Raw genomic sequence first — 22,500 nt, 5'->3', positions numbered from 1 at the left:
ACCCAGGCCCTGCAGCCCCCAGCATCACTCCCATTCCCCAGGTGCTCTCATTTGTTGACTTCTGTAACCATATAAGCATTGGTTTCATGCATGTTAACATTAGAAGCCGCCTCCCTAAGTTTGTTTTATTCACTGCTTTAGCACACTCCGCCAACCCAGATGTCCTAACCGTGTCTGAATCCTGGCATAGGAAGGCCACCAAAAATCCTGAAATTTCCATCCCCAACTATAACATTTTCCAACAAGATAGAACTGCCAAAGGGGGCGGAGTTGCAATCTACTGCAGAGATAGCCTGCAGAGTTCCGTCATACTATCCAGGTCTGTGCCCAAACAATTCGAGCTTCTACTTTTAAAAATCCCCCTTTCCAGAAACCAGTCTCTCACCTTTGCCGCTTGTTATAGACCCCCCTCAGCTCCCAGTTGTGCCCTGGACACCATATGTGAATTGATCACCCCCATCTATCTTCAGAGTTCGTACTGTTAGGTGACCTAAACTGGGACATGCTTAACACCCCGGCCGTCTTACAATCTAAGCTAGATGCCCTCAATCTCGATCAAATTATCAAGGAACCTACCAGGTACAACCCTAAATCCTTAACCATGGGCACCCTTTTAGATATCATCCTGACCAACCTGCCCTCTAAATACACCTCTGCTGTCTTCAACCAGGATCTCAGAGATCACTGCCTCATTGCCTGAGTCCGTACTGGGTTCGTGGTGAAACGACCACCCCTCATCCCTGTCAAATGCTCCTTAAAACACTTCAGCAAGCAGGCCTTTCTAATTGACCTGGCCCGGGTATCCTGGAAGGATATTGACCTCATCCCGACAGTAGAGGATGCCTGGTTGTTCTTAAAGTGCTTTCATCTCCATCTTAAATAAGCATGCCCCATTCAAAAAATGTAGAACAACAGATATAACACTTGGTTCACCCCAGACTTGACTGCCCTTGACCAGCACAAAAACATCCTGTGGCATTCTGCATTAGCATCGAATAGCCCCCGCGATATGCAACTTTTCAGGGAAGTCGGGAACCAATATACTCAGTCAGTTAGGAAAGCGAAGGCTAGCTTTTTCATACAGAAATTTGCTGTAGCACAAATTCCAAAAAGTTTTGTGACACTAAAGTCCATGGAGAATAAGAGCACCTCCTCCCAGCTGCCCACTGCACTGAGGATAGGAAACACTGTCACCACCGATAAATCTACAATAATCGCTAATTTCAATAAGCATTTTTCCACAACTGGCCATGCTTTCCACCTGGCTACCCCTACCCTGGCCAACATCTCAGCACCCCCTGCAGCAACTTGCCCAAACCCCCCCGCTTCTCCTTCACCCAAATCCAGACAGCCAATGTTCTGAAAGAACTGAAAAATCTGGATCCCTACAAATCTGGACCCTCTCTTTCTAAAAATTATTCGCCAAAATTGTTGCAACCCCCATTACTAACCTATTCAACCTCTCGTGTCGTCTGAGATCCCCAAAGATTGGAAAGCTTCCGCGGTCATCCCTCTCTTCAAAAGGGGGTTGACACTCTCAACCCAAACTGTTATAGACCTATATCCATCCTGCCCTGCCTTTCTAAAATCTTCGAAAGCCAAGTTAATAAACAGATCACCGACCATTTCAAATCCCACCGTACCTTCTCCACTCTGCGATCTGGTTTCCGAGCTGGTCAGGGGTGCACATCAGCCACGCTCAAGGTCCTAAACGATATAACCACCATCGATAAAAGACAATACTGTGCAGCCTACTTCATCGATCTGGCCAAGGCTTTCGACTCTGTCAATCACCGCATTCTTATCGGCAGACTCAATAGCCTTTGCTTCTCAAATGACTGCCTCACCTGGTTCAGCAACTACTTCTCAGATAGAGTTCAATGTGTCAAATCGGAAGGCCTGTTGTCCGGACTCTGGCAGTCTCTATGGGGGTGCCACAGGGTTAAATTCTCAGGCCGACTCTTTTCGAGGTATATATCAATGATGTCGCTCTTGCTGCTGGTGATTCTCTGATCCACCTCTACACAGATGACACCATTCTGTATACATCTGGCCCTTCTTTGGACACTGTGCTAACAACCCCCCAAATGAGCTTCAACACCATACAACACTCCTTCCGTGGCCTCCAACTGCTTTTAAAAATGCTAGTAAAACTAAGTGTATGCTCTTCAAACGATTGCTGCCCACACCCTCCCGCCCAAGTAGCATCACTACTCTGGACGGTTCTGACCTAGAATATGTGGACAACTTCAAATACTTAGGTGTCTGGTTAGACTGCAAACTCTCTTTCCAGACTCACATTAAGCATCTCCAATCCAAAATTAAATCTAGAATCAGCTTCCTATTTCGCAACAAAGCCTCCTTCAATCATGCCGCTAAACATACCCTCATAAAACTGACTATCCTACCAATCCTTGACTTCGGCGATGTAATTTACATAATAGCTCCCAACACCCTACTCAGTAAACTTAATGTAGTCTATCACAGTGCCATCTGTTTTATCACCAAAGCCCCATACACTACCCACCACTGCAACCCGAATGCTCTCGTTGGGTGGCCCTCACTACATATCCGTCGTCAAACCCACTGGCTCCAGGTCATCTATAAGTCTTTGCTAGGTAAAGCCCTCACTCGCTGGTCGCCATAGCAACACCCACCCGTAGCACGTGCTCCAGCAGGTATATTGCACTGGTCTCCCCCAAAGCCAACACTTTCTTTGTCCGCCTTTCCTTCCAGTTCTCTGCTTGCTGCCAATGACTGGAACTAATTGCAAAATTTTCTGAAGCTGGAGTCTTAGATCTCCCTCTAACTTTAAGCATCAGCTGTCTGAGAAGCTTACCGATCACTGTACCTGTACACAGGCAATCTGTAAATAGCACCCGACTACGTCATCCCCATATTATTACTTACCCTCTTGCTCTTATGCACCCCAGTATCTCTACTTGCACATCATCATCTGCACATCTATCACTCCAGTATTAATGCTAAATTGTAATTATTTTCATCTCTAGGGCCTATTTATTGCCTACCTCCCTACATTTGCACACACTGTACATCGATTTTTCTATTATTTTGTGTTGACTGTACGTTTGTTTATGTGTAACTGTTGTTGTTTGTGTCGCACTGCTTTGCTTTATCTTGGCCAGGTCTCAGTTGTAAATGAGAAATTGTTCTTTACTGGCCTACCTGGTTAAATAAAGGTTAAATAAATAAAGAGAGGCAACAAAGAGACCAAAGAACCCTGAAAGAGCTGCAAAGCTCCACAGCGGAGATCGGAGTATCTGTCCATAGGACCACTTTAAGCCATACACTCCACAGAGCTGGGCTTTAAGGAAGAGTGGCCAGAAAAAAGCAAATACGTTTGGAGCCAAAAGGTATGTGAGAGACTCCCCAAACATATGGAAGAAGGTACTCTGGTCAGATGAGACTAAAATTGAGCTTTTTGGCCATCAAGGAAAACGCTACGTTTGGCGCAAACCCAACACCTCTCATCACCCCGAGAATACCATCCCCACAGTAAAGCATGGTGGTGGCAACATCATGCTGTGGGGATGTTTTTCCATCAGCAGGGACTGGGAAACTGGTCAGAATTGAAGGAATGGCGCTAAATACAGGGAAATTCTTGAGGGAAACCGGTTTCAGTCATCTAGAGATTTGAGACTGGGACGGAGGTTCACCTTCCAGCAAGACAATAACCCTAAGCATATTTTTGCATATTCAAAGTGGTAGGCATGTTGTGTAAATCAAATGATACAACCTAGAAACAAATTATTTGGGGGTTTGTAAGGCAACAAAATAGGAAAAATGTCAAGGGGGTGAATACATATAAACTTTTAATAATATAATTTTGCACGCCCAATTTTTCAGTTTTTGATTTGTTAAAAAAGTTTGAAATATCCAATAAATGTCGTTCCACTTCATGATTGTGTCCCACTTGTTGTTGATTCTTCACAAAAAAATACAGTTTTATATCTTTATGTTTGAAGCCTGAAATGTGGCAAAAGGTCGCAAAGTTCAAGGGGGCCGAATACTTTCGCAAGGCACTGTATATATATATATATATATATACACACACACACACATATACACACACATATATATACACACACACACATGATTTAAAAAATGTTTTTTAGATATATATATTTTTTTAAATCGGCTGATTAATTGGTATCAACCATAAATCGGTCAACCTCTACTCTGTATAGTACAGTATCTGTCTCTGTGGCCTTCTCTCCAGTGGGTCACAGTCACCTCTGGCAGTGGTGGCTAGTGCTGGTGGACAGCCAGCGACTAAGGTGTTGATAGGGGGTTTCCACCGGTGAGGCACCTGCTCTGATCACGACTACATTCCTCCTGTGCCAAAGGAAGGAAGGGATTTTCCCCAGGACATTGGCTGCTCCCTTCAGTGATAGATACACTTAGCTAGTTTTACAGTATGTATGTATGTATCTCTATGGCTTCCCTCCCCTTGCTGAAGCAGTGGAAAATGCTGGATTTTAGCCCATGCACCTGCTCTGATCAGTTCCCCCTGTGCCAGAGGAAGGAAAGGGTTTTCCCCAGGCCACAAAGCCCATTGGCTGGCAAGACCGCTTATTCGCCTCTGCCTGCTGAAGCGGTGGAAAACGTTGGATTGACTAGGCCAGATGCAGACAGACACAGGAAGATGGCCGTCCCTCCGTCCTCCTCTCACAACTGACCCCGGACAGAACTCCAGTGGAATAAAGGCTTTCTTTCCATCAGCTCTACTCCTAATAAAACTCCAGTGGAATCAAGGCTTTCTTTCCATCAGCTCTACTCCTAATAAAACTCCAGTGGAATCAAGGCTCTCTTTCTGTCAGCTCTACTCCTAATAAAACTCCAGTGGAATAAAGGCTTTCTTTCTGTCAGCTCTACTCCTAATAAAACTCCAGTGGAATAAAGGCTTTCTTTCTGTCAGCTCTACTCCTAATAAAACTCCAGTGGAATCAAGGCTTTCTTTCCATCAGCTCTACTCCTAATAAAACTCCAGTGGAATCAAGGCTTTCTTTCCGTCAGCTCTACTCCTAATAAAACTCCAGTGGAATCAAGGCTTTCTTTCTGTCAGCTCTACTCCTAATAAAACTCCAGTGGAATCAAGGCTTTCTTTCTGTCAGCTCTACTCCTAATAAAACTCCAGTGGAATCAAGGCTTTCTTTCTGTCAGCTCTACTCCTAATAAAACTCCAGTGGAATCAAGGCTTTCTTTCTGTCAGCTCTACTCCTAATAAAACTCCAGTGGAATAAAGGCTTTCTTTCCATCAGCTCTACTCCTAATAAAACTCCAGTGGAATCAAGGCTTTCTTTCCGTCAGCTCTACTCCTAATAAAACTCCAGTGGAATAAAGGCTTTCTTTCCGTCAGCTCTACTCCTAATAAAACTCCAGTGGAATCAAGGCTTTCTTTCCATTAGCTCTACTCCTAATAAAACTCCAGTGGAATCAAGGCTTTCTTTCCGTCAGCTCTACTCCTAATAAAACTCCAGTGGAATCAAGGCTTTCTTTCCATCAGCTCTACTCCTAATAAAACTCCAGTGGAATCAAGGCTTTCTTTCTGTCAGCTCTACTCCTAATAAAACTCCAGTGGAATCAAGGCTTTCTTTCTGTCAGCTCTACTCCTAATAAAACTCCAGTGGAATCAAGGCTTTCTTTCCGTCATCAGTAGACATTGCAGTACAAGGTGATGCATGATGACATATCCAGTGGAAGGCTGTGGTTCTGACTGATTACCTGACATGATACAACACCTTGGGGTTGACTGAAAGGTCCATCAACTCCTGTCACTCAAAGACTCAATGCCTGCCCTGGCCTGCCGACTGCCCGCCCGCCCTGTCTGGCTGGCCGACTGCCCGCCCGCCCTGCCGACTGCCCGCCCGCCCGGCCGACTGCCCGCCCGGCCGGCCGACTGCCCGCCCGGCCGAATGCCCGCCCTGCCGAATACCCGCCTGCCCGCCCGCCTGCCCGACCGACCGACTTGCTGACTCACTGCCTGCCTGGCTGGCTGGCTGGGATCATTAGTGATATAGAGAAAAGGCCAAAGGTGGAGTGAATTAATTTCATCAAGAATGTTAAACCTGATGAAGCAAAGGCCAAGTCAAACTTGAGAATATCTGTAATGATTAGGAATCAAGATGGACAGCCACAAGATGATATGAATTGGGTTTTGATGGTGGGATGAGGAGAAGGACAGTGCTAGAGGGAGATTAAAATGAATGACTTATGAGGAAGAGTTATTAAGACAAACGGCAAGACATTCAATAGCCATGGTAGCAGGGGCACTACTCATGTGCCTGGGACTGGCTTGAAAACACAAGGCAGTAACCAAGTACCATCACAACACATACCATACACAAACCTCACCACAAGACCAACTTGGGCAAGACACGTAGACATTATTAAGTAGCTCATCTCTATTCACAGGATTAATATCAGGCATTAGGTATTAAAGGAGAAGCTTTCAATTCAAACCAGAACCAGACAAACTCACAACCTGCATAGCAGAGTTCAGTCAGACGACCCAAAGCAACTTACCGCCCATGGGCCTGGCTCTGCACAAACAAACCAAGAAATCAACCAATCTGCTTAAATTCAACATTCAGCTGGACAAGAACAAGAAGCATCAGAAATACCACCAATCAATGTGATGTATTTCATGGCCCGCCCTTCTTTCTGCAGTGCTGAGAGAAATGATAGCTAGCTAAAACATGCTAGTTTATTGCTGAAGCACTCAGCCTTAATCCAGTAAATGACTGCAGTGCCAAGCTGAGGCAAGCTACTGCTCAACAGCATACTCATATCAATACCATTAACCTAACTCCTGTCATTTATCTTTACCGAAGTGCTCTGGGACATGTATTGAGGGACTGAATACATTACATGAAGCTGTTATGGAGAGAGATATGGGTCTGTATTATGGTGTTATGGAGAGATATGGGTCTGCATTATTCTGTTATGGAGAGAGATATGGGTCTGCATTATTCTGTTATTGAGAGAGATATGGGTCTGCATTATGGTGTTATGGAGAGAAATATGGGTCTGCATTCTATTATGGAGAGAGAGATGGGTCTGCATTATGGTGTTATGGAGAGAAATATGGGTCTGCGTTATTCTGTTATGGAGAGAGATGGGTCTGCATTATGGTGTTATGGAGAGAGATATGGGTCTGCGTTATTCTGTTATGGAGAGAAATATGGGTCTGCGTTATTCTGTTATGGAGAGAGATGGGTCTGCATTATGGTGTTATGGAGAGAAATATGGGTCTGCATTATTCTGTTATGGAGAGAAATATGGGTCTGCATTATTCTGTTATGGAGAGAAATATGGGTATGCCTTAATGTATTATGGAGAGAGATATGGGTCTGCATTATTCTGTTATGGAGAGAGATGGGTCTGCATTATGGTGTTATGGAGAGAGATATGGGTCTGCATTAATGTATTGTGGAGAGAGAGATGGGTCTGCATTATTCTGTTATGGAGAGAGATGGGTCTGCATTATGGTGTTATGGAGAGAGATATGGGTCTGCATTATTCTGTTATGGAGAGAGATGGGTCTGCATTATGGTGTTATGGAGAGAGAGATGGGTCTGCATTATGGTGTTATGGAGAGAGATATGGGTCTGCATTATTCTGTTATGGAGAGAGATGGGTCTGCATTATGGTGTTATGGAGAGAGATGGGTCTGCATTATGGTGTTATGGAGAGAGATATGGGTCTGCATTATTCTGTTATGGAGAGAGATGGGTCTGCATTATTCTGTTATGGAGAGAGATATGGGTCTGCATTATTCTGTTATGGAGAGAAATATGGGTCTGCATTATTCTGTTATGGAGAGAAATATGGGTCTGCATTATTCTGTTATGGAGAGAAATATGGGTCTGCATTATTCTGTTATGGAGAGAAATATGGGTCTGCATTATTCTGTTATGGAGAGAAATATGGGTCTGCATTATTCTGTTATGGAGAGAAATATGGGTCTGCATTATTCTGTTATGGAGAGAAATATGGGTCTGCATTATTCTGTTATGGAGAGAAATATGGGTCTGCATTATTCTGTTATGGAGAGAAATATGGGTCTGCATTATTCTGTTATGGAGAGAAATATGGGTCTGCATTATTCTGTTATGGAGAGAAATATGGGTCTGCATTATTCTGTTATGGAGAGAAATATGGGTCTGCATTATTCTGTTATGGAGAGAAATATGGGTCTGCATTATGGTGTTATGGAGAGAAATATGGGTCTGCATTATTCTGTTATGGAGAGAAATATGGGTCTGCATCATTCTGTTATGGAGAGAAATATGGGTCTGCATTATGGTGTTATGGAGAGAAATATGGGTCTGCATTATGGTGTTATGGAGAGAAATATGGGTCTGCATTATTCTGTTATGGAGAGAAATATGGGTCTGCATTATGGTGTTATGGAGAGAAATATGGGTCTGCATCATTCTGTTATGGAGAGAAATATGGGTCTGCATTATTCTGTTATGGAGAGAGATATGGGTCTGCATCATTCTGTTATGGAGAGAAATATGGGTCTGCATTATTCTGTTATGGAGAGAGATGGGTCTGCATCATTCTGTTATGGAGAGAGATGGGTCTGCATTATTCTGTTATGGAGAGAGATGGGTCTGCATTATTCTGTTATGGAGAGAAATATGGGTCTGCATTATTCTGCAAAATAATCTGTTGTTTTGTCCTTAATTATACACGGTATGTAAGCCGTTTATAGACAGGTTCTTTCTGGTGCTGGAAAATCAGATGATGGTGTCCTCTGTGTGAGTGTGTGTGACCTGCTTCTGAGCTACATGCAAGGTGATAAACATCTGCCAAAATAGCAGAGCCTCATTAACACATTACAATATTGCACACGCACACACAGTTTGTTAGTTAGCTGCAGCGTGAACAACCTTCTACATGGATCATTAAACCATCAGACCTAGATGATAAACCTGATGGGTGTCTCAGAGAGAGTCACGTCAGCCGTACACCTCATATACCCAGCTTATCCACCCAGAAGTCTGTGGCTTTCCTTCATCTAGGGTTACTTTATACATGTTATTCACCTTGAAGTCCCTTCATGTTATTTTTGGGAACTTCATAGTTGTTTGGTTTATACACACCCCCAAAAAAGTTGAGTTTAAGGTTGAGTGATGGTACCTGCTTTTTTTCACCTTAGACTCAAGTTAGGTCAAACCACTCTGTATGTCATGCTAGTGTTATTCAACACACCATACAGTTGAGGGGTTCAGTCAGTCAGTCAAACTTACCCTTTTCTTCAGAGCCTCCAGGGACTCAAACTCCAGACGTGACAGTTTGATCTGGATGTGTTTGGGGACGTCTGGGATCACAAAGGTCAGGATGAACTTGGAGGCCAAGAGGAAGTGCTGCAACCACAACAGCAGACAGAGGAACAACAGGGAAGTATGGGGAGACTTTAGGACATGTAACAGGAAAAGTAGACATGTATGATGATGTTATATTGTACTGAGAAACTATATTTCTCTATTATCCTAGAATTCAGAAACATATATAGTTGATATAGTTGATATCATTAATAGTTTTAAACTGATTGAACAGATGCAACGTGAAACATCACAACACAATCTAAACTGCTCTGAGACAAACAAACACCATCACCGACCGGTGTCCAATCATTGACATTACAAAACTAGACAATCATTGGTGCCAGGTGTGATATCCCTCTAAACAGCTGGTTAATGTTCCTATCTAGCTGGTCTTCTTTCATCTGTATATGCTGGATGAAACTTGTGAATTTTGTATTGTAATTTGTAGTCTACTGTAATTTAAACATGTACATGATACTGCAACAACATTTCCCCAATGGGACAACAACGTCAGTCAAGTTAACCAGAACATTCCCTGTTCTTTCAGAACTAGCTCCATTCCTTCTCAGAGCGAGGCTAACAACAAGCAGCTGACCTGACCCACACAGTCTGAAAACAGTCCTGTTGTCACATGAAACCTGCAGATCAGGTCAATGTATGAGCCAATCCATTGTCTCGTGTTTTCACGTGAAACCTGCTGATCATGTATGAGCCAATCCATTGTCTCGTGTTTTCACGTGAAACCTGCGTCAGGTAAAAGTACGAACGAACCCGTACAACGATAAACACGCCAAACCATAGAATAATGATTTTTATTTTTTATTTATCCGTTATTTTACCAGATATAATGCTGAAAGGGTTACCCTTTAAGAGATCACGCCTCTTAACTAAAGACCACATAATCAACGAATGTCTTGAAATACTGTAAGCAAAACAGGAGACTACAGGCTGACAAACATGCAGTAAGACCCTGCTGATTATTCTGTGTGAGAGTTAAGAAGCTGAAGACCCTTCTGGACCCTAACTCTTTAAATCAGCCCCTAAGCAGTTCACTGGAGCTCAATATTAAACTGTAATGGTAAAGACAGGCAAGAGGGCTTTGCTGAAAATACAATCCCAATCTCTCAAAAGGAAGAGAGAAGAGAGTGCTGTGAATACAGAAAGAGGCCCCCCAGTACAACACTGGCCCACCCTCCTCCCTCTGAGGTGATTGGAGGAGACAGATGAACAGCAGACAAAGGGGAAGTGGGGTGAGGAGGACGACTCTTATGGCAAAGAGCACACCTGTTATCTTCACAGCCCCTCTGAGGTGAGGTGAGGTAAGATAAGGTGTGAGAGAGAGAGGTAGCAACCTGACCAATATCCAACACATACATAATTTTTTTCTCAATACATTTTTTACGGCCGAGAGAAGTGTACTTCGAACTGCATGACCAGAAAGCAGCTTTATTACTCTGAATCGATGCCAACACACCGCTATGCAAAGCAGGTCTGTCATTGCTGGAGAATTGCCAGCTGCCACAACACGCTGTACCTCATCAGTATGTGCCAGCCAAAATTCCATCGGATTCAGCCACCGCTTTCATCGCAGTAAAAGGCTTCATACATGTTAGGCCTGACAGATGTTGTCGACTGAAAACTTCCTAACACTGTTATTACAGGCTGTTTTCTCCTATGAAAAGTGTTCTTCAGATAGGTGGTTTGGGCTAGAAGGATGGGGAGGTGTGTGTGGCGCTCCCTCTCTCTCAGTCCTTCAGCCGTACACTACTTTATTACAGACAATTGTGTATCCCAATTGGCAACATAATACCTTTATAGCACACTACTTCTGACCAGGGCCTCTCAGGGGTAGTGCACAATGTAAGGAAAAGGGGGCCATTTGGGATGCAGAAAATGTGAGCTAAGTAGTAGAATTTACAGTAGAGCGAATGTAAAAGGGCGAAGGGAGTCCAGTCTGTCTGGCCTCAACGCTGACTGAGGTTGTTACACTGATTGAAATGCAACATTAAAAACACCACAGCCTTTTAGCTGATTGGTACTTGACAATAGGAGTTTATGGGCATTTAGAGAGATAGGGTTGGCTTGGCACACGTTGGAAAACCAAAGAACACTAACAAATGCAAATGTTAGTTGAAAGGGGTACATTTCATCTTGAGGCCCTGACTCAATATCAAACTACTTCTCTATGATGCTCTAAACAGTGCAGAAGTGTGAATTGAGACAGTACCTGTAAGTGCTAGCATGGCAATCTGTGGCCTTTTGTACCACAATCCCCTCTGCTCAGTATTCACCCCATGTAGCTGGGGCCAGAACTGCACTGCCTTGTTCATTTAGCAAATTAGCATTTCAATCCACCTTGATTCCAACTGATCGGGAGTCATTTTTTACAATTTATTCTGTGAAGCGGCACGAACAGAATTTCTTAATCTAACTTTTCACGTCGGGGGTTTGTGAATAGATCTCGTCTGAAAGGCGGCCATTGGTGGCTTGCCATAAACACTTCGACATGTTGCGGAGACATGCATGGTTCTGCAGTAACCCTTGGGACAGCCAACTGCAGTGACAATGAGCCTCATGGAGCACCGTGCAGTCACACAATGTGACAGGCCAGAGTCTGGCAGCAGACTGTGTGTTCTATAAGGATATGAGACTAATGCAGAAAGAGGTGGCACGTCTCCCACATGAGAATGAATGATTACATCAAGATGATTCATACCAAGTTACTTCAGCTCGATCCAATTTCCGTTTATTGATCTCTCGAGGCAGGTACTGTTTCCTCTACTGTTCCTCGATGTACCCCGAGGTCGGTGTGAGACCTGTTCCTCTGGGCCCTGGTCAAAAGTAATGCTCTATATAGGGAACATGGTGCTATTTGGGATTGCACCCAAGGCATTGATGGGCAGAGGAGACAGGGAGGGTTGTGGAGAGGTCTCCAGGCCTGCAGAGATTATTCAGTACAGCAGGCAGGTAGCTTCAATAAGACTAGACTGGAGTCATATATAGTAGAAGAATAGCATTGAACAGGACTACAAAGGGCTGTAAATAGAGTTGCCAGTCAGCAGGGGGGCACAGCTTCACACAGAGCTGATGCACACTACATTAATACACAGGTTCAGTCCCAAATGGCACCCTATTCCATATATAGTGTACTACTTTTGACCTGTGACCTATGGGCCCTGGTCAAAAGTAGTGCACTAAATAGGGAATATGGTGGGATTCAGGGCACAGTATCTGAGTCAATGCACAGATATGACTAGAGCTAGCACTAGACTGATCGTGCTCTACAGAACAGAAAAGGAGACCACAACCATGGTGACAGAATCAGACATTCAGTTACTGGGTACAAAGGGTTCTGGACTTCAACAACACACACCACAGACTACATCACAGTGGCTTCAGAGGATAATAGCCGATTTCCCTTTGGCAAAGCAAACCGTGAGGGAGAAAGATAGACAGCGTTGTTAGGAGCCAAACAAATAAAGCCAGCTGCATTATACAAGGCAGTGTTATCATATTTTAGCATTATAAAGGACCAAGACAAGAAGGGACGGCTAAGGAACGGTCTATTTTGTTGTTGTCATTTTAGCAGATGCTCTTATCCAGAGCGACTTACGGGAGCAATTAAGGTTAAGTGCCTTGCTCAAGGGCACCGACAGATTTTTCACCTAGTTGGCTAGGGGATTCGAACCAGCAACCTTTTGGTTACCTCCCTATACATTCTGACATCTCTTGACTCTGTCATAGTACTAAACACGTCCTAATAACCATCTTTAAGGGCCGCCCACACCTATGACGATGACTACAACAAAAACTATCAAGATACAAATCTAAAATTATCATTCTAGTTAATGTCCTAGGTGTGGACGGCCCTTAACACTGCAGCCCACTTTATTTACAGTGCGAGTTCAATTTCAGTTCATCCCCATGAAAAGAATAGCCCCTCTCCCACTTCCCATACCTACAGTAGATATATGCCCCCGTTCATTGTCACTCATGTTGTGAAATACCAACCATATGGGGTTTTGCGGCACGATTTCAGAGGCACAATTCAGATATCGTCAGCACACTAGTGTTATGGATCTGTGACACCCTCCTACTATTCTGGCTGTTACACCAATGACACAGTAAGAGTTGTTAATAAGACCATACACAGTCTGCAGTAGAGTTGGGCTGCATACACTCCCATTATGTCCCATCTTAAGAAGTCGTCTACACCTGCATCCTTGATCGTCAGCAGGCTAAACGGACATCTTCACTTCACCTCTGCAGTAGCGGTGTGCCAGCCCAGCTTCTGTGTCCAGACAGAGGTACTTACTACTCCACCATACATCACAACTCCCCTTCCTCTCTCCTCTGTGTCAACCTTTATTTGAGATAAATCACCAGGACAGACAGAGCAAACCGAGTGACTGACTGACCGTCCTCTCCTCTCCCAGACATCCTCTATGCATCCCCCAGACAGGTCATTAGTATTTCATCCTGGGTTGTGAATTACAGGACAAACCTCTGTTAGAGTTGTCACTGGATGTTCTGTTTCTGTCCACACACACACACACACACACACACACACACACACACACACACACACACACACACACACACACACACACACACACACACACACACACACACACACACACACACACACACACACACACACACACACACACACACACACACACACACACGTTAGCAGGTAATAGCCGGCTTTCGGGATAACATTTTTTGAAAAGCCAACAAATAAAATTGGAAAGGCCAATTTTACATTTTTCAGCCAAATGTTCTGGTCTGTTGCATAAGATTCATTGCTTTTTAACATTTTTTTTCTATTGTCCCAAAACTGTCCCAGGGTCTGTTTGGGCTATTTTGTTTCTCGACAAGCTGACCAATAGAATAGGTCAATTCTTTTTACTATGGGGGATAGTAGATTGACATACGTGGCGAGCCCATAATGCTAGGGGAAGCTAAGCTTACCCTAAGTAAATTGAAATAAATTGCCAAAATGATATTGCCTAATTAGCCTACAATACAGAAATAAAATCATTCAAAATAGGCAACTAAATCATGATTTAGCCACAGAGGACCATTAGCTTCCCCTAGTCTAGTTGTTTTAAATCTCATTGACTACAAGTCGGAAGGAAAGACAGCTCGCGCAATTTAGGCTGTGCACGTTGCAAATATCAAATAGATGATTGTTGGAGGTACAACTGTCAAGGAAAAGTAGAAGACCAGCAAGCCGTATCGCAATAATTATAAATTAAATTGTGGGGAAACATAGTTTGGAAAGCAAATGGCTATTGCTGTAAAGAGACGACAATGAAAATACTCAAATCTGTCTTTTAGTTGAGTAATGTCTGCAGTTTTCGGTTTGGCTATTTGTTTCAAGAGTATTAGTCTATAAATAAATCTCTTTGCCAAAATTCGTCATCTCTCCCATGTCTTATTCGACTAGTAGTTGTTCTGAAATGTTTATTGCTTGACTACATTTTACTCCCTTGTCTGTAATATAACACACATGAATTATTAATTTTGGTTGCCTATCCTGTTTGTTCTGTAGAAGGTATTTGACTGTTGTGAGCCACAGAAAGTATTTGACTATAGCCACAAAATTAAGGAAATTAGAAAGGGGGGGTGGGGGATTTCGGCCAGAAAATACACTTGAAACAAATAGCCAAACCGAAAACTGTAGATATTACTAGTGCCTAAAGCTGACAAATTAAAACAGTAGAAAATATCCTGATTAAAATGTTGGTTCTTTCAATCACATGAATCTCTACTCCGCCTGTCTGCCTCTCTTTCTGTCTGTCTTGACTTAGGCTATTGCTAGTGAAGTGCAACATTGTATCAAATCATCAACTGGGTCTGGCCAAAAGCTGTTGATAGGGAACTTGCAACACTGTATCAACTAGCCTATTCCAGCCCCTTGAAGTTTCTGTGCCAGTGAACTCCGGACAGACAGCGGTGTTTTTAATGACGTTTCCACTAGCTATATGGGATCATCAGATCATGATATTTCTCTTTTTCACACCAACGCTTGGTGATTATCGAGGCCGGGAGTGTTGGAAAGATTTTTCAAATTCTGAGGAACTATCTTTCACAATGGATGTTAAAAAAACAAACAGACTTCGTTGACAAATAGAGGCGAAGAAAACATGACTGAGGAGCTCAGCTTATTATTTAAGAACTTGAAACTCACGTCCCACCTATGCATATACTAGTGATTTTGCTGTTGGTCAGTCATCTTGTTGGCTGAGAAAAAGATAATGTGGACAGTTATTCTAACGTATTCAAAGTGGTAAGGACGCACGTCATTGCATCCTCCACCTGCATGTTCTGTTAAAATGAATTATCATCATCTAAAATGTGATTTCTGTCATTCTGAGCACTGTGGGCAGACACCCTAATCATATTGGACCAGTACATTCCTCAAATGTCTGTTAATTAAATGAAAATGCTATAGGTCAAATGTCTGGCACCACATTTTCACAACGGAAACCCTGACACACACACAGAGAGAGAGCTTAGGTAACATTTTCTAAAAATGTGTCACTGTTTGATAGCGATAAATACATTTACATATTTAAATCAAACAGCAAAGTAAAAGCCACACTAGATGCAGTGTTCAGGGATTAAGTTGGTACACAGGACACATCCCAAATGTCACCCTATTCCCTACATAGTGCACTACTTTTTGACCAGAGCACTATGGGCCCTTGCCAAACCTAGTGCACTAGCTACTGTATATAGGGATTAGATTGGTTGGTACAGGGAATGCCAACTGTCAGTGCCCAGGGTCTGGGGCATGGCAAACCTGCTGCTGGATTCTAATCTGATTATCTGAAAAACACCGTAAAATGGGGTTGGCTCTCTGACTCCCTGCCTTTTTAACCCTCATGGAGAAAGTGACAACAAAGACTACTGATGTGTTTTACTAGCATAAATAGTATAGGCTATATCTGGGAATAGGATGGAAGGTAAAATATAAATTTTTCATCCCGATTTCTCCTTTTTCCGTTGAATGTTTATTCCATCTAATTTTTAATAAGTATAGTCAGTCTGTGCTTTGGTCAATGGATAATGCATGAAAGGTTAAGTTAACATGAACTATAACTCTATTACATAATCTGTGCAAATGTACAAACACATTCAACTTGACAATGACAACAGCATTTTAGTGTGTGCAAACTTGGTGTAATAATAATAATCTTTGCATGTAGGCTAATCATTACATCTAGGAATGTTCCATCAATCCAATGTCTAGTGACCGCTTATACTGGGATCAGTGCATCAGAGACAGAGGTTGGAGAGAATGCCTGGCCTGGATGCCCTGACTGCCAAGGCATCATCAAGTGTTTAAATTACTCCTGATCCTTAGCCTTCTCTTCTCTCTCCCCTCCTTCCGACCGTCTCTGTGTCCGTGGCTCGGCTACCCTGTTGCCTGGTTACTGCTCTGTGAAGTATGCCATGCTGTACAGTAATTACCCAGGTATCACCTGCTTAACAATGAGCCCTGTCCCAGCCAATCACAGACAGGACAGAGGAATAACAGCTAGCCAGGAGAGCGAGAGAGACAGAGCCGAAAGGCCCTCGTAACATTTTGCATTGACTAGACTGAGTCCATGGCCTTTAAAACACAAACTTATGCAAGATAGGCTAACTTCCATACATGTGATCTATCAATGCGCCATTATATGGTTGTGAAGAAATCAAATTCCACAAGATACATTTTTTTCATTTGATGCTACAGATGTTTTTTAAATGGGGGGGGGGGGGGGGCGTCAGTATTTTCCACACTCACCTCCTATATGATATGGTGGTCTGGTCCCACAACAAAAGTCACTGCACTATAGTACTGTCTGCACCTCAAAGGTGAAATGAGGTATTGTACAGCAGCAACATATCACTCTGTGTCGTAGAGCTGGATGGACTCAGAAAGACCTGTTCTCTGTATCTTAGAGCAGGACTGACATCCCTGACAGAAGGCACTAGAGGCCCTAATAGCCTTATCCTGCTCTGCTTCCTGTAACTGGCTTGGTTATTATGTCAGCATTCTAAATGGTACACTATTTCCCTATAGTGCACTACATTTTACCATGTCCCATAGGGGAGAATATGGAATAGGGTGCCATTTGGGATGCAGGCTATATGTGCGCAACATTGACTGCCTCTGTAGCACTACTCATAGAATAGAATCTAGATATTCATAGAATATAATCTAGATATTCATAGAATATAATCTAGATATTCATAGAATAGAATCTAGATATTTATAGCCTCTGCCACAGTGTATCATGTGGATCAGTGATTCATGAATATTTCTCAAATCGTTTCTGGCAGATATTTTGCGGTGATTAAGTATTGACAACGTTCAATGAATACATAAACAAACAATGCATCCAGAAAAGGATCAGTGTGTGTGTACCCTGTCCCTGCATGCTGAATAGCAGGGCTGGTTCTGCTGCTCCAGTCTGTAATGGACTGAATCATCTGGCAGGGAGACGCCAACCCACAGATCTACAGGAAATGTGCTGCTTGGCAGCAGTGTGAAACGTGCCTGGATGTACAATAAGCTAGTGAGGTAGGTTCATCTCTCTCAGCTACTACCCTCATTTCTCCTTCTCTCGCAACCTTGTGCTCTCTCCTATTTCTCTCTTGTTTTCTTTATCCCTCCCTCACGATCCCTCTCTCTTTTTCATGCGCAGACAACCAAACAGTAATTCAGTGTGATAACCCCCGTGCTGTAGATTTGTGTGACATCACATGTTCTACAGAGTGAGGTGGATTGCAGAGACAGAGCGAGAGAGAAAATAGAAAGAAAATAAACTCTGATCCACCCTGCTCTCTGTAGCAGCTCACCTCTGTGCCAACTTCAGCCTGAGCTACTGAGGTTAGAGGTCACGGCATTATATTACCACACAGCATCAAGGCCTGAGCAGCCAAGCACAGAGCCCAGGCACAGAGTATACAGGCCACACACGCTCTTCATTCTCACAGGGTGGTCAGGGCAACTCCCTGGGCGCTGGAGACATACAGTATGTGCAGGAGGAGGTGTGTTGTATTTACTGCTGCCTATCTGGATGGCCATGATTCTGTCTGTATTGCTGCTGGTCTGTATTAGCTGGTGCAAAGACAGGAAATCAATAAATGCACAAATCTGAAGTGTTTGAACCGCAGTAAAGGGATTGTCATACACAGTTAGTATTAAGATAACTGGTTTACTTGCTCTGCAGCTGTTCTGTAGACAAATGCAAAAACTATTTTCAACCAAACATTAACCCATGACCTCGTTTCAAATCCATAAAAATACAATGTTGTTTAGCATATAGATAAAACACACTAGAATGGCCTCTAAGGACTAATAAAATAAGTGTATTCTATTCTAATGAACTACCTCTCCTCTGCTTCAGGCTCCCCCTCTGCTCTTTTTTGTCTTAGTTATTTTAAGCATTTTCTCTCGAGGGCTGGAGGTGCATGCGGAGGATGTTGCACAACGAGCTCCTCCAATTGTGATCCTAACAAACGTGGACTGACTGGAGTTATTCTGGGTCTGGAAGATCTAACAGTGCATCTTCCACACATATCTCCCCCACTAACACAGGTCCTATCTATTGGCCTACCCTCTGTACGCTTACCTGCTTACAGCTGCACTCAAAGACACAGTGGAGGAGACGAGACAAGACCTACACTACAGCCAGGACATAAACACCCTGTCATCATCATCTTTACACACGCTACCAAAGCAGCAAGGATGGAGCTCTCATTCTATGACTCTCTGGCATCATCTGCTGGCCAGCCTGCTTCAAATCTATTTAGGCGCAAGAAGCACCAAAACAGACACAATCTTGGAAATAAGTTGAATTCTATTTTAAAATGAGTAGGAAAAATGATTGCATACATGTCTAGTCAGATTGTGTGTGAAGAGTGAGAGGTGTGAAAATGGTACAGTACCTCGAAGCCCACCACCCACATTATGAGCTGTGTCTCTGACTCCGGGAAATAGGACTTGACTTGGGGGGACATGCCAATCAAGGCACAGTTGGTCACCACGGCGATCACACTCATGGCCTCAAAGGCAAGCTGGAAGAAAAGAAAACACAGGAACTTTCCCCCTCTGACTGGTCTCCCTTTCCTTCCTATCCACCACAGTTCAAAACAATCATCACAGTTCGACATGAACCTTTTTATCCTTGAAAACGTTATCTCCTTTAATTATCAAATAAAGTCCATCAAACCAACCAACCACACTAAATGTACTATAGAGAACTAAACAGAGTAGAAAGAGCTATTAGGTCAGCCTTACCTGCCACACCCCTATATTGGCTGCAGGCTCAGAGAAGGGTCTTTTGAACACCTTGCACATCTTGAAGGCATCCGAGTAGACCTCTGTGACGTTGTTGAGCACCACCAGCACCGCGGCCAGAGGGTAGACACAGGAGAACAGACTGACATAGCCAAACAGCAGGAACAGCTCCAGGTAGTCATCAAATGTTCCCTTAATAGAACACAACAGAGTTTATACAGATTCATGAGGTTAGACGAGAGCATTACAATACCCACTTCAGCCACTGGACTCTTCATCTATGTCTTTGTCTAAACACTGCAGTAACATTTCACTTGATGGGGGTATTCTGTGTATAAGGCAAGCATAACAGCATAACCAATCAAGACAGTGGTTAAGAGCGTTGGGCCAGAAACCGAAAGGTTGCTGGTTCGAATCCCCAATCCGACTAGGTGAAAAATCTGTCGATGTGCCCTTGAGCAAGGAATGAACCCTAATTGCTCCTGTAAGTCGCTCTGGATGAGAGCGTCTGCTAAATGACTCAAATGTATTGTAAAGATACTGCAACGCACATGAAGGTATCATTCACATTCATCACAACCTTCCTAGTTACACATTCATTCCCCCGTAACTTGAGTCCAGCAACTCACCAGGTAGGTGCTCATGTCTGCCTCCAGCTTGACCTGCTCAGAGAGGGGCAGCTCCTTGTCTTCCATGGTTTTTATCATCCTCTTATGGGCCTTCTTGTTCCTCCTCCTCTGGAGCCAGTAGGGCAGGAAGGCCTCCATGATCTGGTTCAGGATCTGAGACGTTATCAGCAGCGTGGCCAGACTCTGAAAGGAAATAAAAGAGGATATTGATAGTAGATAGTAGTAGCAGCAGTAGTATGAGTAGTAGCAGTAGTAACAGTAGTAGTAGCAGTAGTATGAGTAGTAGCAGTAGTAACAGTAGTAGTAGCAGTAGTATGAGTAGTAGCAGTAGTAACAGTAGTAGTAGCAGTAGTATGAGTAGTAGCAGTAGTAACAGTAGTAGTAGCAGTAGTATGAGTAGTAGCAGTAGTAACAGTAATAGTAGCAGTAGTATGAGTAGTAGCAGTAGTAATAGTAGTAGTAGTAATAGTAGTAGTAGCAGTAGTAACAATAGTAGCAGCAGTAGTATGAGTAGTAGCAGTAGTAACAATAGTAGTAGCAGTAGTATGAGTAGCAGCAGTAGTAACAGTAGTAGTAGCAGTAGTAATAGTAGTAGTAGCAGTAGTAACAATAGTAGCAGCAGTAGTATGAGTAGTAGCAGTAGTAACAATAGTAGTAGCAGTAGTATGAGTAGCAGCAGCAGTATGAGTAGCAGCAGCAGTATGAGTAGCAGCAGCAGTATGAGTGGCAGCTGTAGTATGAGTGGCAGCTGTAGTATGAGTGGCAGCTGTAGTATGAGTGGCAGCAGTAGTAACAGTAGTAGTAGTAGTAGTAGTAGCAGTAGTAGTATGAGTAGTGGCAGTAGTAACAGTAGTAGTAGCAGTAGTAGCAGTAGTATGAGTAGCAGCAATAGTAGCAGCAGTAGTATGAGTAGTAGCAGTAGTAACAGTAGTAGTAGCAGTAGTATGAGTAGTAGCAGTAGTAACAGTAGTAGTAGCAGTAGTATGAGTAGTAGCAGTAGTAACAGTAGTAGTAGCAGTAGTATGAGTAGTAGCAGTAGTAACAGTAGTAGTAGCAGTAGTATGAGTAGTAGCAGTAGTAATAGTAGTAGTAGTAGTAATAGTAGTAGTAGCAGTAGTAACAATAGTAGCAGCAGTAGTATGAGTAGTAGCAGTAGTAACAATAGTAGTAGCAGTAGTATGAGTAGCAGCAGCAGTATGAGTAGCAGCAGCAGTATGAGTGGCAGCTGTAGTATGAGTGGCAGCTGTAGTATGAGTGGCAGCAGTAGTAACAGTAGTAGTAGTAGTAGTAGCAGTAGTATGAGTAGCAGCAATAGTAGCAGCAGTAGTATGAGTAGCAGCAGTAGTATGAGTAGTAGCAGAAGTATGAGTAGCAGCAGTAGTAGCAGTAGTATGAGTGGCAGCTGTAGTATGAGTGGCAGCTGTAGCAGCAGTAGTATGAGTAGCAGCAGTAGGTGCAGTAGTAGGAGCAGTAGTATGAGTAGCAGCAGTAGGATGAGTAGTAGCAGTAGTTTCAGCAGCAGTATTAATAGCAGCAGTAGTAGTATCTGTAGTAGCAGCAGTAGTAGTATCTGTAGTAGCAGTAGTATGAGTAGCAGCAGTAGTAGTATCTGTAGTAGCAGCAGTAGTAGCAGCAGCATTAGTAGTAGATGTAGTAGCAGAAGCAGTAGATGTAGCAGCAGCATTGGTAGCAGCAGCAGTATGAGTAGCAGCAGTAGTATGAGGAGCAGCAGTAGTATGAGTAGCAGCAGTAGTAGTATGAGTAGTAGCAGCAGCAGCAGCTGTAGTAGCAGCAGCAGCATGAGTAGCAGCAGCAGTATGAGGAGCAGCAGCAGTATGAGGAGCAGCAGCAGTATGAGTAGCAGCTGCAGTAGATGTAGCAGCAGCATTGGTAGCAGCAGCAGTATGAGTAGCCGCAGTAGTATGAGGAGCAGCAGTAGTATGAGTAGCAGCAGTAGTAGTATGAGTAGTAGCAGCAGCAGCATGAGTAGCAGCAGCAGTATGAGGAGCAGCAGCAGCAGCATGAGGAGCAGCAGCAGTATGAGGAGCAGCGGCAGTATGAGGAGCAGCGGCAGTATGAGGAGCAGCGGCAGTATGAGGAGCAGCGGCAGTATGAGGAGCAGCGGCAGTATGAGGAGCAGCGGCAGTATGAGGAGCAGCGGCAGTATGAGGAGCAGCGGCAGTATGAGTAGCAGCGGCAGTATGAGTAGCAG

General features: G+C 43.6%; 1 protein-coding gene across 1 annotated transcript in view; it reads right to left on the bottom strand.

Annotated features, from left to right (window-relative positions):
• The window catches only part of LOC139399407 (anoctamin-10-like), a 29,758-nt gene extending 9,290 nt beyond the window's left edge, over positions 1–20,468 (bottom strand). The window contains exons 1-4 of the mRNA XM_071144814.1: positions 20,289–20,468; positions 19,660–19,851; positions 19,308–19,436; positions 9,282–9,398 (exon numbers count right to left, since the gene is read on the bottom strand). Of these exons, the coding sequence (XP_071000915.1) occupies positions 9,282–9,398; positions 19,308–19,436; positions 19,660–19,851; positions 20,289–20,426 (576 nt within the window). The 5' untranslated portion in view covers positions 20,427–20,468. The remainder of the gene's footprint in view (positions 1–9,281; positions 9,399–19,307; positions 19,437–19,659; positions 19,852–20,288) is intronic.
• Positions 20,469–22,500: the final 2,032 nt, after the last annotated feature.

Source organism: Oncorhynchus clarkii, unplaced genomic scaffold (genome assembly GCF_045791955.1).
Source record: "Oncorhynchus clarkii lewisi isolate Uvic-CL-2024 unplaced genomic scaffold, UVic_Ocla_1.0 unplaced_contig_10968_pilon_pilon, whole genome shotgun sequence".
Taxonomy (NCBI): Eukaryota; Metazoa; Chordata; class Actinopteri; order Salmoniformes; family Salmonidae; genus Oncorhynchus; species Oncorhynchus clarkii.
This window is presented reverse-complemented; position numbering and strand designations above follow the sequence as displayed.